The following is a 14978-nucleotide window of genomic DNA, read 5'->3' as shown; positions in this document are numbered from 1 at the left end:
TTATCTACTTTTATTTTTTATATATATATTAATCTCTTAAGATTTTAAATAAATCTATATTTACTGAATAGCAGAAAAGTTTATTTTAAATTTATTATACTAGTATCTATTATATATTTTTTAATTAATTCTGGTTTCATTATTCTTATAGTCCTGTTTTTCGTGTTAGTTAGAAAAGTGGTTAGTGGTTATTGGTATGATTTTTCAGTACTATGTAGTTGAGCTTCTAATATCGTTAGTAGGCTGGATGTGAGGCCGTGAGACCTTCTGTCAGAAGATTCGATAAACTACAGCCAATTGATAGGCCTGCTTCTTCTCTCTGTTAGATAGTTTTCCTTAGTTGTCGCCTTTATTGGAAATCAAACCATGCCCTTGCTTTTCTGAACCTCCTGCATCCAGACCGTAACAGTCAGCAATCAGTTTGACTACCTAGCGAACCATAGCTTTACTGCCGAATCCAATTCTTGCCTGCTCTCTATATAGTATCCTCAGAATAACACAATATAGACCAGAGATAGTCTTAAAAATAGGTATATACTAATATTTAAACTATATTAAATTTAAATAGGAAATTATTTGTATTTCATACTTATTTAGTTTCTTTAGATACTATCTATTTACACTCAAATAAAAACCCACTCAGGCGTAACCTGGTAAGCCCGGACAGGGTTTTAAAGGAATTGAAGGCACACAATCCTGTTCGCAGACAGTGCCCTCCTGTGGGAGCTTTCCGGTGGCGAAATACTCCTTCACAATTCCTGCCGTGCAGTTGCTCCTGGATGTAAGAAGAGCAGTATGTCCCCACGACTCCTGCACCACAACCGTGGAGCCGGCATGACTCTTTGAAACTGCAAACGCGTTGGCCAAGGGAGTTGCATGGTCGTATCTAGTTGATAGAACTAGAAGTGGTGCATTTGAAGTGTTGTTTTTCCCCATTGAACTGCCAAAGGGTCCCCTGAAGACAAAGTTCGGTTTGTATTTCCATCCAATACAGCACAGAGGGAGTTTAGTCCAATCCTCGCCAGCCGTTGGAGACTGTTCGTAAAGAAAGTCCACCAAGTCTCTTGCCCAGGTTATGTTGCGGTCACCTGCGTCAAAGGCAGAGTCTCCGCATAGGATACTTGACCCTGCATCGTTGGCCCAAGTGTAATTGGCGGGGTATGTTTCATTTTTTATTTGGCAAGCACTTTCAAGCTCCACGGTCGAGTTTTGAAGCAGTAGAGTGTGGTCCCCGGTGAGAGATGAGGCCAAGAGTGCTGAAAGTGGATCGTACCGGTTAATGGGGTCGTAAAGAGAGTCATGGATCATAGTGCGGACAAGGAGTGAAGTCACTAGGCGGGTACGGCCTTCATATACAGTAGGGACAGGCGAGTTCTCGAGACTGCTGAGGAAAGAATCTATGCGTTCTCGAATTGCAGAGGCATTTTTATCCGAGTCCTTCTTCAAGAGGCAGTCACTGCCCGCCTCGAAACACGTTTGGTAGAAGTGGTCTAGAACCTTCTCAAAGTCGTTCAAATTCTTCTCCCACGTCTTGAAATACTAATCAGCCATTCTAATCAATAGATCAAAAGATGCATCGGATACTTACACCCTTGATATAGTCATGGGGATCCTCGACTCCATCAATAACCATTCGCCCAACACGATTGGGGAACATGGAGGCAAAAGTATTTCCAAGGAATGTCCCATATGAGACACCTAGATATTGAAGCTTTGGCTCCTCCGAGTTAGCCCGGGTAGAGGAATTATGTTTCAGCTCGTTCACTCGGTCGACGATCTCTAACATGTCTCGCGCCACTGATGCTGTGGACATGTGTGCAAAAATGCTGTCATCTCCCGCCTCGGCACACAACTCTGAAACCGCTGCGTGACTCTGGTACAAATAGTTCAGAGCTGTAGACCCAGAATCTGGGGAAGGGATTCCTGCGGCTTGAACCTGATCGGCTGTGCGACGAATTTCATTGCCGTTGTAGCAGTCAGCACGAGGAGTGCTAAAAGCGACACCTCGAGGGTCAAAACCCAGGATCTCATAGTGTCTCTCGCCGTCAACGACTCCCTGCAAATAATGCCCGAGTTCGATGGCCATGTCCGTTCCAGATCCGGACGGACCGCCGGGGTTGATGAGGATGGTTCCCCCAAAGGACGGGTCTGTATTAGGGACTGTCGCCGGAAGGGTAACGATGGCGATGGCAACAGACTGGGACGAGTTGGAAGCATTTGTCCAGTCAAGAGGAACCTTCAATCGAGCGCATTTGTAACCGTCACCGCATTGGTGATATTCGAGCTGCTCAGTTGGGGTGATTGAAGACCAGTCGAAGTCCTCGATGCTTTGACTTTCCTGTAGGGGCGCAGCCACGGTTAGGTCTACCAGCCATGCAGCGAAGAAAATATCCTGAAGTGTAGGCTTCCGCATGATTGTAAATAGAGATAATAGATCAGTGTAAAAATTACAAAGAATGATGCTTGAGGAGGAGAATTCAGCATAAGAATGCAGCAAGAGGCTGATATTTATATCCAAATTAATTGTTATAGACTTTAAAAAAAGAAACCACAGCCCAGAAGTCGTAAAGCCGTTATTACGTATTTGAAAACGACTGCCTAGCCATAACATGACTATCAACAACGACTAGTAACTTTTAGTTGTGTTGGACTGTTGGTGCAGAATGCAGATCCGCTGCTGCCTACATTAAGCCAGACCTCTCCATTAATTCTTGTATAATGCATATAGGAGCCAATTTAACTCTTTGCAGCCAATACCTATTGGACTAGACATAAGCGCCTTCGTCTTACTAAAAGTAGCCGTTAACCCGACATAGACCTCAGACAGTGAGTGCTTTTCGACATAGCACTTGTCTGACCCCTCCAGTGGGGCTGCCAAGAGCATGTCCGCTCTACCATGGGCTTCCCTACGGTCTTGCATCTACGCGCGCGCAATACCGCAGCGTTTCATTCCTGTCCAAGGAAATTTTTTAATTAATATGAAGTGAGCGAATCAAGTTACCAGGGTTGAATATTCTAAGTCATAGACAGCTACTTAGCGTCTATAACTTAAGACATGAACTTCTACTGGTCAATTTCTGGGGCGAAGTGGGTCGGGCACACTTGATCCTCTAGGATGGCTGTGCCAGTTTTGGGCTCTGGGATTACAGGAGAATTAACGTATTTTATAACCCCCGTCGGCCACATAAGCCATCTCGGCCACCCCCTCAATTTTCTCCCACTTTCCACCCTACACATATTTGAAAATCGCACCAACACAGCAATATGCCTCAGAACGCTGTGAAAAATCCCTTAAATAATAAAAATAGACTTCAGCTTACTATAAACGCGTTAAAAAAAAGCCAAATTATTAATATACGCGAAGTAATATGTCTTTTCAATATTCTAAGATTAACACTTTAAAATAGATATAGCAGTCGCTTTTAATACTTATATAAATATACCTATAACATTAAATTATTAAAAACTAAGGAAATATTACTTTATAAGTAGATTATTTTTATAGATAAATATAGCTGCTCTATTAGGCTTTTAATAATAAAATTTATAACTAATTACTTACTAAATATAATTCTATTAATTTACTATCTATTGTTAGTAAATATTAAGTAAGTAATTATTTAAAATATTAATAAAATTTTAAGATTTATTATATTTATAAATATAACTATAAATATACTTTATATAAGGATTTAATAATTTATAAATAGTTTTTTTAATAATCTTACACGCGCTTTTACTAAGTATAGGATTGTTAAAGATAATATTTAGAATTTTAACAAGATTAGATTTACTATAGAGATTATTTCTACTATAAAAATTATATATAGCTTTAATTATAAAGGTAAACCTTATTTAATGTAGTCTAGGAATTAAGAATAAATCATAACTATAGAATGTATAAGTATATATAAAATTATATTATCTTTACTTATTATATTAAAGTCAGTTAATAAGCTGTTTAATTAATATAATTTACTTTATTTACTTTTTAATTAGTTAATTACTAAGCTACTAAATAATTAGATATTTAATAAACTTAGGATTTATTTATTTATTTAATCAAATTTAACGTCTATACCGAGCCCTAGGCTATGACAGATAGCGATTCGTGTGGATTAGGCCTGTTTATAAAGGTTGCCTCCCATAAGTCAGTGCTTCTACCCCTATTAGATCCAGGCTTTTAAGATATCTTATACTTTCTTTACTTTATATTACTTATATGTATAGAACGATTTAGAGACTTATAATAGATAGCAACCACTATCTCTTTCTTATAGTTACTAATATTTAGATATTATCTATAATAGTGGGCTACCTCTGTCTGTTATTCTTTTCTCTCTTATTCCCTCTTATCCAAGGCTTTAATTATTATTATTATTATTTAATCAAATTTAACGTCTATACCGAGCCCTAGGCTATGACAGACAGCGATTCGTGTGGATTAGGCCTGCTTATAGGGGTTGCCCCCCATAAGCCGGTGCCTCTACCCCCATTGGATCCAGGCTTTCAAGGTATCTTGCACTTTCCTCACCCCATGCCGCTTATATGCGCAGGACGATTCGGGGGCTTATAGTGGGTGGCAACCACTACCCCCTCCTTATGGCCACTAACGTTTGGGCGTTGCCTACAATAGCGGGCCGCCCCTGCCCGCTATCCTTCCCCCTCTCGCTCTCCCTCATCCAGGGCCTCAATGCCCCAATTATCAGTCTTATAGGCCTGCTCCCAGGCCTGTTGGTTATCCTCTCGCTCCCTAATGGCCCCTATAAACGCCAGCAGCGCTGTAGTGGCCTTTGGGTCCTGGAATAGGCGTGCTTCGGGGCACTGCTCGCTATCCTGCGGGGCCTTTACCCCCGCTTCGGCCAAGCCGGCATATAGTTTTTCCCGCTGGTGGCACCACTGTCGACAGTTTGTAAGAAGGTGTCTTACCGTCTCAGTCCCCCTAGAGCACCCCAAGCAATTAGGGGAGTCTCGGGCCTTGATTCGGTGCAGATAGGCCCCGATTGGGGTGTGGCCGGTCTTGAATTGGTAATACCGCCGCGCCAGGTGCTTGGGGGTGCTTGCCACTATTGGGTCAAGCTTCCATCCCCGGGGGGGTTGGTAGGCCTGGCCTACCTATTGGGTGCGTCTTGCAAGCTTTACAGTAAGCCAGTTGGCCTTGATAGCGCTATAAGTCTCGGTGCATGCCCGCCGGGCATAGGCTAGTGAGATGCCTAAGTACTTGCCTGTACAGGGCCTCCCTACAGCTTTCTTAGCGGCCTTATCAGCCTCCTCGTTGCCTAGGACCCCTTTATGGCCTGGCACCCAGCATATGGTAACCCTGCGGCCAGTAGCCTGTAGTTCCCCGGCTAGGTCGTGTGCCCGCAGCGCTAGGGCTTGCCCTGGGCCAGGCCGGGTATACTGGAGCCTGCTTATAGCGGTCTGGGCATCTAAAAACACCTTAATTGGCCTTATAAGATTCTCTACCAGCGCCTACTCTAGGGTTTCGACTACTCCTATTAGTTCTGCATCAAAGACTTCGAAGCCTGCGCCTAGAAAAGCTAGACGCGATCTCCAGAGACTAATAAATGGCTTATAAGCTACTGCAGCGCCTACATGCTGATTATCTAATCTAGAACCGTCTAAGTAAAGGTCAGTGTTTCCTATCCTATTTAGAGGGTCTGAGGCTAATTGCATAGCGGTTTCAGAAAAGTCTATCCTGAAATCTAGTGGTATAGACCTATTACCAAGCTTTATTGTATACTCAAAGCCCTGGGAGGAGTCAGTAGTCAAGGCCTCTCATAGCCTACAGACCAGGCCTATGCCCAGCTTCCAAGGGCCTCAGCAGGTTAATATTGCCTAAGCTCAGTCTTCTAGTGGCTACTCTTCAGACTATACATAAACGTCTCCCTCCCTAAGCGTTATAGAGAGTATTTCTGCTGCTGGATGCCCCTAGAAAAGTCCTAGAAGTCTCAGGGCATACCGCTGTTGTTTACTATCTAATAAAGCTTCTACTGGTTCCAAAGCTGCCTCCTTTATAAGCAGTCTTAACAGGATAGACTTCAGCATACCTGTAACTGCCCGGGCCTAATTATTAATTAAGCCCTACAGTCCTTCTAGGCAGTTCTTTTGCCCATACCACCAAAGCTCGGCCCCATAAAGCGTCACTGACTGTATAGTGGCCTTTTGGATTCGCTATACCAGGTCTAGAAGGAGCCCCTAGACCTTACACAGTGCCCGTACTTGTCTTTCAGTATTTTAACCTTTTTACAGGCGGTACTTATAATAGGCTTTGAGAGTAAGTTTTAGATCTAATAAGACCCCTAACCATCAGATAGCTGTTGGGAAGAATGCCACTAAAGCGTCTCCTATCTGCACCCTAGCTTCCTGGACCTGATTTTTATATTCCCTGCTGGTGGCTCTAGAGAATAAAATAGCCTCTGTCTTTTTAAGATCAAATTTGACGCTATCTGTCAGTCTCTACTCAATAGCAGCTTTTACCGCTGCTTCTAGCTGCCTGCAGATCTCAGAGACTGAGCTTCCCTAGGCTACCAGGCTTATGTCATTGGTATAGGACAAGACCTTAATTCCTGGCACCTGCTATTCTATAGCCTGAAACACACCCTGGATATAGATAAGAAAGAGGATTAGGGAGACCAGTAAGCCCTGAGGCAGCTCTGAGTCAATAGGCTATTCAGGGGCTTTATAACCATTAATTACAAGATTGATCCTTCTATTTGTAAGGAAGGATAAGGTCCACCTTATAAGGTTATTATTTAGGCCTATAGCTTCCATAGCCTCACTAAGCTTATAGGGGTCAACATGGTCAAAGGCCCCCATAATATCAATAAAAATAGTGCCTGTGAGAAGTTTTTAAGTCTATCCCTCATATACTATTTGCACGAGGCAGGCCACCACGTCAATAGCCCTATAGCCCCACCTGCACCCCATTTATCTAGAATATAAAGCCTTCTAGGCCTCACACTAGTCTGCTATAAAGCCTATAGCTAGCTTCTCAACAACCTTGCCCAGGCAGCTAAGCAAGCTTATCACCCTCCAGGCCTTTATCTAGATGTAATCAGGCTTCCCTGGCTTCCGAAGTAGGATGCCTTTAGCAGTCTTCCAGGCCCCTAGGTGCACCCCAAGCCAAAAGCACTGCCTAGCTATCCCTATGATTTAGGGCGAGTTTAGTGCCCAGAGTAGCCAACATACTTTAAAATTGAGCCTATCAGCCCCTGGAGCTTTCTTGATGCTTTAACTAAATAAGGCCTGATACACCCACTCTAGTATTATAAGCATGTGGGCCTGTCCACCTGGCAGCTCCCCAAGAAGGAAGCTACAGAGGGCGTTAAGAAATGCTATTTCTCTGATTAAAGCTTCTTTATCGGCTATGGTAGTGGCAGGGGAAACCTCTAGATCTAGACCTTGGAGTGCTGGGGTGGTAGGATTAGTCTATGGCTTAGTATATTATAGAGCTATCCAACACCTATTAGGATCTTCTGAAGAAGGCTTTTCCAGGTCATCCCTAGGGCCTTTGAAAAAAGGGTTCCCAATGGGATTAGAACTCTTTTTCTACTCTTCCTTCCTCCCAGGGCCTTCTTTAGTAAGGAAGGCCTCCTAGTAGGTCCTTTTAGCCGCCTTTATTTCATGGTAATAAGCAGTTCTTGCAGCCTTGAATTCAGTATTGGTACAGGTATAGGCCTGCCACCACTTGTGGACTACAGCCTATAAGCTCTAGGCTTACCACAGCTCTAGCTTTTACCACCGCTTAAAGCGTGTATAAAGCTGTACTGCTTTAGCATGCCTATCAAGTACGCTGGTTAGGGTATCCTATACCCAATTAGCCTCTCTAACACAGTCTTCCTTGGTGCATTAATCACTAAGAAAGGGGTGGCCTACAGCTTCTAAAGCCCAAGCTGCTGTAGCCAGCTTTAGGGCTTCTTCGTTTACCTACAGAGCTTCTATCTACCACCCAGTAATCTCCCTGGAGATTCCTCCTGGGGGGGGTTCTAGGGCTTCCCAGGCTAGGACGATAAGCTCATGGTCAGATATTGTAGGCTTATCCTTATCCACCTCCCAGGCTTGCAGAGGCCCTAGGGTTGGCGAGGATAACGCTAAATCAATAATTGATACCCCCTTGGTCTTCTTATAGCATGTGGCCTCCCCCAGTGGGTTATTAACATATAGTGAGTACCGCTCTATAAGCTATTCCAAGGGCTCAGCGTTAACCCGGCCCTTGGCCAGTGGGTTCTATGAAGGGCTATGGGCATTGAAATCACCCATTAATAGACACCTACCCACTATAAGCAGGTCTTAGTCTGCGTCCTTGATGGCCCAGCGTTGTCTAGGGAAGACCCCTTGCCACCGATAACTGGCCCCAATCCACACATCATAGCAGTTGACTATTCTAGTGCGTCGGGGGGCATATCCACTAATTATTAGTGCTTCTTATATGTCCAGAGCCTGTAAATAAGGGTGGTCTACTAAATCAGTACAGTTCTCGACCCTAACCGCCCCTATAAGATCTTTACAGATAGCCATAAGCACCCGTTGATCCCGCTTCTCCCCCCCTAGCCAGTACAGCAGATAGCCTGGATAGGAGAAGTCATAAGCAATATAAGGCTTTTATAGATATATAATACCTATTTACCACTCTATCCCCGCTTCTAGAGCCCCTAAGGTTGCGGGGTAGGTACAGCCGCAATTATGTTAAATAATCAACATTAATAGAGGCTACAGCTCCAGGCGTTGGTGTTAGATACAGGGATAAGTACAGTAGGGGTGATGTTCCTAGGACATCTTCTATAGCGTCATCAACCTCCCTAAGTTTTGGGGCTTAGAGGACGTCTTGGGTAGTAATTAGGAGAGAAGCCTCCTTAGCAACACCTTCCCATTCAGTCTATTCAGGGGAAGGAAGGGGCATAACGACCTCTATGCCAGGGAAGCACTTATAGAGTCGCCGGCAGGCCTCCCGAAGCTTGGGGCACCCCAGGGAATCAGCCTAGTGCTTCCCCCTACAGTTGCCGCATTTAGTAGGTGTATGTAGATATAGATAGCCTGTTTAGGCTCTGCAGTTTAGCATATTGCAGATGTGTTCTTAGGCTTCATAGGCACCAGTATACATGGTACAGAGTGGTGATTGGGTGCTGCAGCCTCTATAAATTCAGTAACTAATGCTGCAGCATCAGATACAAACAGTGTCTTTACCCACTTTGTGATAGGGGCTGGTAGGGTGCCTGTTGCCCCCAAAGCGTACGCCTTAGACAAGTAGTCTGTAGGCGTCATCTAGGCCTTCTACTATTATAATGATAGTAGAGAAACACTGCTTATTAGTCTGGATAGCTGCTATCAGCTTAATCTAGATAGGGTTTCTTATTAGGGTACATATGCCCTCTAATTCAATTTCTTTCCTAGCTAGGCTTAGTCTTAAGGCGCTATAGTGGGCTACTGGCACTGTATGTATTTTAATCTTGTGCTACTGTTGGTCTGCTTCCACTGAGATGACTGTGGGGTTAACCCGGTGGCAGGCAGCTACTAATAGGTCTTTATAGGCTGGTAATAGCGAGCCTATAGTGCTTCCTTGGTCTAATAAGGCTGAGATAGTCCCTGATTCGGTGTAATTAGTGTTTATTACCCTGGCGAAGTTTAGGAAGCCTGTCTGGGCTAGGTAGTGGTTAAGCTGCAAGATGACATTGGCTTTAGACTTTCTAGGGGCGGTGCGGCCATTTTCACGCCTAAATATAAGCCTGCGGTCTCTTTTGTTGCTTCCGTGAATAGGCTTCAGGCTCCCTGGGTCTATTTGGACTTTTAGGGGCTGGTTTGGAGAGTAAGCCCGTTTTTTTGTAATGATTTGCCACTCCTAGGTATTGCTGGCCGCTATATCGGCCTATTGGGGGCCTGCTGCGGGCTTCACCCTAGGGGGTGGTTTTGATATCAGGGGTGAGGCTCTGCATGGCTCTATGGGCTTAACGGCCCTATTTGGGTTAGCTTGGGGGCTATGGGCGACCTCTGCAAACGTCGTCCCCTGGGATGGCAGAGGCTGTTGTGGGCCCTGGCGGTTGTTTCCTGACGATAAGGGCTTTAGAGGGTGGTTTGAGATGTTCGGGGAGGCCTGTTGAGCTTCTAGGGTTGAGAAACGGCGCTTCAGAGCGCCTAATTGGCCTGTGAGGCGCTGCTTTATAGCCTCTACTAGAGAGGTCATATAGGCCTTTATAGTGGCTATCTCTGTGTGTAGCACGCTATTACTGTTTGTAAAGTGGCCTAATAAGGCTTATTTTATGTCCTTGTAGGCTGGGCCGATTAGGGCCTTTATAGAGGCTTTTTCTGCCCTATCAGGGCTGTGTTTTTATAGTCTCTTCCCTAGAGTTTTAGGTGCTTCCTAGGAGCCTGGCATGCTGCTTAGGGGGGGAAACAACTCTCTAGGGTTGATTTCCAGGCTAGGCAAGAAGCCCTCGCTCTGAGGGACTGTTGCACTTGCCTCGGGGGGCGCTGGTGGTGCTGTCTCCGCTGGGGTGCCTATATAGGCCCCTACGGGGTTCACCAGACCTAGCGCCTGCCCCCCTGGGTCTAGGGGGTGGTTGTCGATATTGGGGAGTCCAGGGGCCATAGCGAAGCCCTGGATGCCTTCCAGTAGCATTGAATTTCAAAAGGTTGATTTTTGATTTTCCCGGCGGGTTTAGATCTAGTAAAATCTCTAACTACTAGATAGCTATTAGAAAGAATATTATTAAAATGTTTTTTATTTATACCCTAGCTTTCTAAACTTGATTTTTATATTCTCTATTAATAGTCTTAGAGAATAGGATAGTCTCTATTTTTTTAAGATTAAATTTAATGCTATCTACTAATCTTTACTTAATAGTAGTTTTTATTACTGTTTTTAGCTGTCTACAGATTTTAGAGACTGAGCTTCCCTAGGCTATTAGATCTATATTATTAGTATAGAATAAGGTCTTAATTTCTAGTACCTGCTGTTCTATAGCCTAAAATATACTTTAGATATAGATAAAAAAAAAGATTAAGAAGACTAGTAAGCTTTAGAATAACTCTAAATTAATAAATTATTTAAAGGCTTTATAACTATTAATTATAAAACTAATCCTTTTATTTATAAAAAAGAATAAGATTTACTTTATAAAATTATTATCTAGGCCTACAGTTTCCATAGCCTTACTAAGCTTATAGAGATTAATATAGTTAAAGACTCTTATAATATTAATAAAGATAATGCCTGTGAGAAGCTTTTGAATCTATTTTTTATATATTATTTATATAAGGCAGGCTACTATATTAATAGCTCTATAATCCTATCTACATCTTATTTATTTAGGATATAAAGCTTTTTAGACTTTATATTAGTCTGTTATAAGATCTATAGCTAGCTTCTTAATAACTTTATCTAGGTAGTTAAATAAGTTTATTATCTTCTAGATCTTTATTTAGATATAATCAAGCTTTTTTAGCTTTTAAAGTAAAATATCTTTAATAGTCTTCTAAATCTCTAGATATATCCCAAGCTAAAAGCACTATCTAACTATCTTTATAATTTAGGATAAGTCTAGTGCCTAAAGTAGCTAATATACTTTAAAATTAAGTTTATTAGTTTTTAAAGCTTTCTTGATGCTTTAACTAAATAAGATCTAATATACTTATTCTAGTATTATAAATATATAGACTTATTTATCTAATAGCTCTCTAGAAGAAGAACTATAAAAAATATTAGAAAATATTATTTTCTTAATTAGAGCTTTTTTATTGGTTATAGTAATAATAGGAGAAGCTTTTAGATCTAAGCCTTAGAGTGCTGAGGTAATAAGATTAATTTATAGCTTAGTATACTGTAAGGCTATTTAATATTTATTAAAATCTTTTAGAGAAGGTTTTTCCAGGCTATTTCTAGAGCTTTTAGAAAAAGAATTCTTAATAAGGTTAGAATTTTTTTTCTACTCTTTCTTCTTTTTAAGGCTTTTCTTAGTAAAGAAGACCTTCTAGTAGGTCCTTTTAACTGCTTTTATTTTATAGTAATAAATAGTTCTTATAGCTTTAAATTCAGTATTAGTATAGATATAGGCTTATTATTAGTTATAAATTATAATCTATAAGCTCTAGATTTACTATAGTTCTAGTTTTTATTACTATTTAGAGCATATATAAAGCTGTACTACTTTAGTATATTTATTAAGTATACTAATTAAAGTATTCTATACCTAATTAATCTCTTTAATAAAGTTTTTTTTAGTATATTAATTATTAAAAAAAGAATAATCTATAGTCTTTAAGATCTAAGCTACTATAACCAGCTTTAAAGCTTTTTTATTTATCTATAAAGCTTTTATCTACTATTTAGTAATCTTTCTAGAGATTTCTTTTAGAGAAGATTCTTCTAGGGCTTCTTAGGCTAGGATGATAAGCTTATAGTTAGATATTATAGACTTATCCTTATCCACCTCCTAGACTTACAGAAGTCCTAGGGCTAGTAAAAATAATATTAAATTAATAATTAATATCTCCTTGGTCTTCTTATAATATATGGCTTTTTTTAATAGGTTATTAATATATAATAAGTACTGCTCTATAAGCTATTCTAAAAGCTTAGTATTAATCTAGCCCTTGGCTAATAGATTCTACAAAGAGCTATAAATATTAAAATTACTTAACAATAAGTATTTACCTACTATAAGTAGATCTTAGTCTATATCCTTGATGGCCTAGTATTATTTAGAGAAAGTTTTTTATCACTGGTAATTAGCCCTAATTTATATATTATAATAGTTAATTATTCTAGTATATTAAAAAGTATGCCTATTAATTATTAATATTTTCTATATATCTAAAGCTTGTAAATAGGGATAGTCTATTAAATCAGTGCGGTTCTTGACCTTAATTACCTCTATAAAATCTTTATAGATAGCTATAAATATCTATTAATCCTGTTTTTTTCCTTCTAGCCAGTACAGCAGATAATCTAGATAAAAAAAGTCATAGATAATATAAAGCTCTTATAGATATATAATATCTATTTACTACTTTATCCCCACTTCTAGAATCCTTAAAATTACAAGATAGGTATGGCCGCAATTATGTTGAATAATTAACATTAATAGGGGCTATAGTTTTAGGTGTTAGTGTTAGATACAGAGATAAATATAGTAGAGATAATATCTCTGAAGCATCTTCTATAGCGTTATTAACCTCTTTAAGCTCTAGAGCTTGGGGGGCGTCCTGGGTAGTGGTTGGGAAAGAAATCTCCTTAGCAACGCCTTCCCATTCAGTCTATTCAGGGAGGGGAGGGGGCATAACGACCTCTATGCTAGGGAAGCGCTTATAGAGTTGTTAGCAAGCCTCCCGAAGCTTGGGGCACCCCAGGGAATCAGCCTAGTGCTTTCCCCCACAGTTGCCGCATTTAGTGGGTGCATGCAGGCATGGGTGGCCTGTTTGGGCCCTGTAGTCTAGCACGTTGCAGGTGTGCTCTTGGGCTTCATGGGCGCCAGCACACACGGTGCAGAGTGGTGGTCGGATAAACTTAGGATTGAATAGCTTTAAAAGATTTTTGATTTTTATATAAGATTAATTATAATTAGAAGATATTATATATTGATTTTTAATAGTTATAGTAGTTATTTTATATCTTTATTTAACTAATATTGTATTTAGAATAATATTATTTCTATATATATATTATTATACTTATCTTATTTGTTTTAGCTATTTAATATAAATATTTTTATAGTTTTTAAGCGATTATATAGATATGTGGTTGAAAATTAGATATACTATAGTGTTAACTATATTAATAAAGATAATTTTTTAATAATATATTTAGAAATTTAAGATAAAGCCTATTTTATATAAAATATTAAAAATGGTTTTATAGTAATTAGTATTTTTTTATTTAACTTAGAATATATATTATTAAAGCTTAATATTTAATTGTAAATATCTAATTTTTCTAGTATAGTCTATTCTAGTATAAATTAGTCTTTAAAAACACTAAAAAATGTTAAAAATTTGGTCTATTAGATAAGGATAATAAATTAATTTATAAAATAATATCTTACTAATTTAAATTCATTTACTAGATGTGTATTAGATTAGTTAATAAAAAGATACTTTTTAATAATAAATTCTGCTACTATTCTTGTATAAAAAAACTATAATCTATAAGCAGTAAACCATCACTAGAAGCAAAAATATATAATAAAAGATTGTCTAATTAACTAATCAAGGATTTTGACAGTCTCTAAAGGTTATAAAATCACTATAGTAGTATTAATAGTCTAAAAAGCTCTACAACTTCCTAATCTAGAAGTGGCTTCAAGGACACACAGACGCGCACTGTGGACCTGTTTTAATTATAAACAAATTAGATATATTCACACGTACTGTCCGAACAATTTAATATAGAAATTATATAGTAATTCTAATTATTTATTCCATTTTTGTCGATATAATAATTTTTTTGTGGGGCGGGTGGCCGAGATGGCTTATGTGGCCGACGGGGGTTATAAAATACGTTACCTTCTACTGCAATCATATGGTGTCTAGGCTTGTACCAGAGAGTCACGCTAGGGCAGATAGTCACAGACAGACCTACACCCCACCTGAGAGCTACAGCGCTCAAGAGAGATCTTGCTCAAGAGTCCTACCGCTCAAGAGGGACTCAGCACAGGAGAACACTGTCCCAAGAGAACACTCTCCCAAGAGAACACTCTCCCAAGTGTCACGATATCAACTCGAGAAGTTGCACGTGACATGAGTCACATGCATATATCACGTGATACGTTGAGCCTGTCAACCTTCAGGGTGATTACTAACCGAATCGGTCCTAATTCGTCACTAGGCAGCTTATCCTGCTTTAGAACGTAATTCGCTGATCCCCCTATTATAATTGGAATTGCACGACTAGGATCACATTACTAAGAAAACGTCTATATAAACTGATCCAATTGTTATATAAATTAGAATATTATGCTCTTAGATAATATTAATTTAATATATCT

At 39.9% G+C, this 14978-nt stretch overlaps 2 protein-coding genes across 2 annotated transcripts; both read right to left on the bottom strand.

Moving 5' to 3' along the window:
* Positions 1–639: 639 nt before the first annotated feature.
* Positions 640–2413, bottom strand: TRUGW13939_07929 (uncharacterized protein; the record flags this gene model as incomplete). Its single annotated transcript, XM_035491065.1, has 2 exons — positions 640–1530; positions 1589–2413. 2 exons carry the CDS (start codon positions 2411–2413, stop codon positions 640–642), a joined length of 1716 nt encoding a protein of 571 aa, XP_035346958.1.
* Positions 2414–4653: 2240 nt separating this feature from the next.
* Positions 4654–5676, bottom strand: TRUGW13939_07928 (uncharacterized protein; the record flags this gene model as incomplete). The annotated part of the gene is made up of 3 exons (XM_035491064.1): positions 4654–5115; positions 5143–5407; positions 5477–5676. 3 exons carry the CDS (start codon positions 5674–5676, stop codon positions 4654–4656), a joined length of 927 nt encoding a protein of 308 aa, XP_035346957.1.
* Positions 5677–14978: the final 9302 nt, after the last annotated feature.

This window comes from Talaromyces rugulosus, chromosome IV (genome assembly GCF_013368755.1).
Source record: "Talaromyces rugulosus chromosome IV, complete sequence".
In the NCBI taxonomy this organism is placed as follows: domain Eukaryota; kingdom Fungi; phylum Ascomycota; class Eurotiomycetes; order Eurotiales; family Trichocomaceae; genus Talaromyces; species Talaromyces rugulosus.
Note: the sequence above shows the minus strand (reverse complement) of the source record. Positions and strands in the feature narration are given on the sequence as shown.